We start from the raw sequence: 2,559 nt of genomic DNA on the forward strand, positions 1-2,559 counted from the left end.
TACCAAAGGAAAGGGGGGGCGGGGGGGGGGTGAAGAACGGATGGAAGCAAAGAAGGGAGGGGGGAGAGAGAAAGGGCTGGCAGGGTAGAAGACAGAGGAATAGGAGGAGGAATATATGAAAGGAAAGACGTGAAGAGACTTCTTCCTAGAGGTGTAGACATTTTCCTTCGAATATACATCACCATCTATCTTTAATCTATTTATCTGTCTTTAATCAATCTCTGCGTTGATCTGCCGTACTGAAGAGGCCAGGGAGAGAAGGAGCGGTGCACCCATGAGTGACTTGAGACGTTTTGTATGTGCGTGCTTAGGGTCAATCTAGGAAGATAAACAGGGAGAGGGGATGGACATGGAGAACACAAGTAAAACGAAGAAGGAAAGAAAGAGAAACTCTCCACCCCTCACTCCTATCTCTACGTATCTCTCGATCAGCAGCATGACTACTCTAGAGACATCCGTCTCTCTCCATGCATGTCTATACATATCCTCTAAACGACACCAACAACCCTCCAAGAGAGAAGACTTCTTTTTCTTTCTCTTTTTGTCTACATGAGTGGAGGTGAAGGGCACCTTCTTAAGAGAAGGAAGAAAACGACATAAAGAAAGCGGGAGAACTTGGTAAAACGTGGGTGAGCCTCAGTCAACCGATTTGAAGAAGAAGGAGAGAGACAAGGCAAGGCCGTCTATCTCTGTCTATCTTCTTCTTGTCCTTCTTTGTGGGTGTCTCTCTGTCCGACTAACTTGATTCGTTAAAGTGAAGAATAAGCTGATCTTGACTCTGTAGCTTATCATTGATAACTCCGTAGAGCTTCTGAAAGGACGGCGTGAAGGGCGGGTGGAGCCACACCCGAAATCTCTCGTTACTCGTCAATATCCACGGATGTGAGTGGAGCGCCTCCCACGTCTTATTAAGCGCCTACAGCAAAGAGAAGAAGAAGAGAAAGAAAAGGAAGAAAAAGAAGAAGAAGGTAGAGGTGAGAGAAGCATGAAGGATAAGAGAGAGAGAAAGAGAGAAAGAAAGGGAAAGGAGCAAGAAACAGGAAAAAAGAAGAGAAAGAGAAAGCGAGAGAGAAGAGTAAAGAAATGAGAAGATGAAGAAGCGTCTTGGATGAGAGTTTGAAAGAAGGAAAGAAGGCACACTAGAAAGGGTGGAGGATCAAAGCACGAGGGGGGAAAGAAGATAGTTGGCTGGCGAAAAAGAAAGGAAGAAAAAAGAGATGGAAAGTCGTAGTTGTCATAGGGTGTAAGAGGTGTAATTGGCTCAAGAAAGTGATAAAGCGAGGAGAAAGAGAAACTATACATATCACTGCCTGTCTTCATTAACACGGGCAAGACCTCTACAGCTGCGTGCCACCTAATCAGATCTATGCATCTAAAAGGACTCACGCCTTACATGGAGACGGTGTAGACAACATGCCCTTAAATCGATCTACATCTATATAGATACATGTATATACGTATAGAGAGAGACATATGCAGACACGTATATCTAGCTATGAAAATACACCTCTCTCCGTAGATATGTAGACAACCACAAACCCTATACATATAGACATACGGAGAGAGAGCCGGGGAGTGTGCCTGGGAGAAAACAACAAAGAAAGAAAGAAGATGAGTTTACCATGTATCGCAAGAAATCCCAGTGATAAGCGACATCTGACGAATCAATAGAGATTTCTTCTTCCCACGCTCCTCCTCCTTCTCCTCCCCCTCCTTCTTCACTCCCTTTATCTCCTTCCTCTCCTTGTGCGAGTGCTTTTTTGATCTTTTCTTCTTCATCTTGTAATCTCGTTGTTGTGTCGGTATCTCCTTCTCCTCCGTCTTTATCCTCTCCTCCCTTCTTCAGAATCCCCGGCCCGCTTCTGTTCCTATGAAGAGCTTCACGATACGCTTTTCCTATCTCGTAAGTCTGCATATCTAACCAGGGAAGCGGCGAAGTGACAGGAGGCTTAAGATGGGGGGGCTCGGAGATCGCATTATCTCCTTTTCTGTAGAGCCGGAAATCGTCATTAAAGATCGACACACTCTGCAGACCACAAGGATAAACCTCTGCCTCATCCTCGCTTATAGGCCGACCATCGACGTCGACCAGCAGCTCCGGGAGAGTCAAGACTCCGTTGAAAGTGCGGAAGTCGAGAGCTTGTCTTTGAGACCAAATAACTAAAGAAAACACACACACAGAGAGAGAGAGAGACGGAAAGAAGAAGAAGAGACAAGAAACATACAGGAGAAGAAACAACAAGCGAGAGAAGAAGAAGAAAAGTTCAAATCTTTTCTCTCAATCACGATAGATAGGGTTAGAGAGAGATCTGAAGATAAGGAGATGAATAGATTGTAAGATAAACAGTTAGACAGGTAGATAGATTAAAGATAGATAGATAGATTAAAGATAGATAGATAGATAGATAGATTAAAGATAGATAGATAGATTAAAGATAGATAGATAGATAGATTAAAGATAGATAGATAGATTAAAGATAGATAGATTAAAGATAGATAGATAGATTAAAGATAGATAGATTAAAGATAGATAGATTAAAGATAGATAGATAGATTGAG

The 2,559-nt window shown here is 43.1% G+C and overlaps 1 protein-coding gene across 1 annotated transcript; it reads right to left on the minus strand.

Annotated features, from left to right (window-relative positions):
- Nucleotides 1-742: 742 nt before the first annotated feature.
- Nucleotides 743-2,158, minus strand: CSUI_010800 (lem3 cdc50 family protein; the record flags this gene model as incomplete). The annotated part of the gene is made up of 2 exons (XM_068070901.1): nt 743-916; nt 1,622-2,158. Coding segments are annotated over 2 exons (711 nt in total), but the record flags the coding sequence as incomplete, so codon positions are not given.
- Between the last annotated feature and the right edge of the window lie 401 nt (nt 2,159-2,559).

Source organism: Cystoisospora suis, assembly GCF_002600585.1.
Source record: "Cystoisospora suis strain Wien I chromosome Unknown contig_8379, whole genome shotgun sequence".
In the NCBI taxonomy this organism is placed as follows: domain Eukaryota; phylum Apicomplexa; class Conoidasida; order Eucoccidiorida; family Sarcocystidae; genus Cystoisospora; species Cystoisospora suis.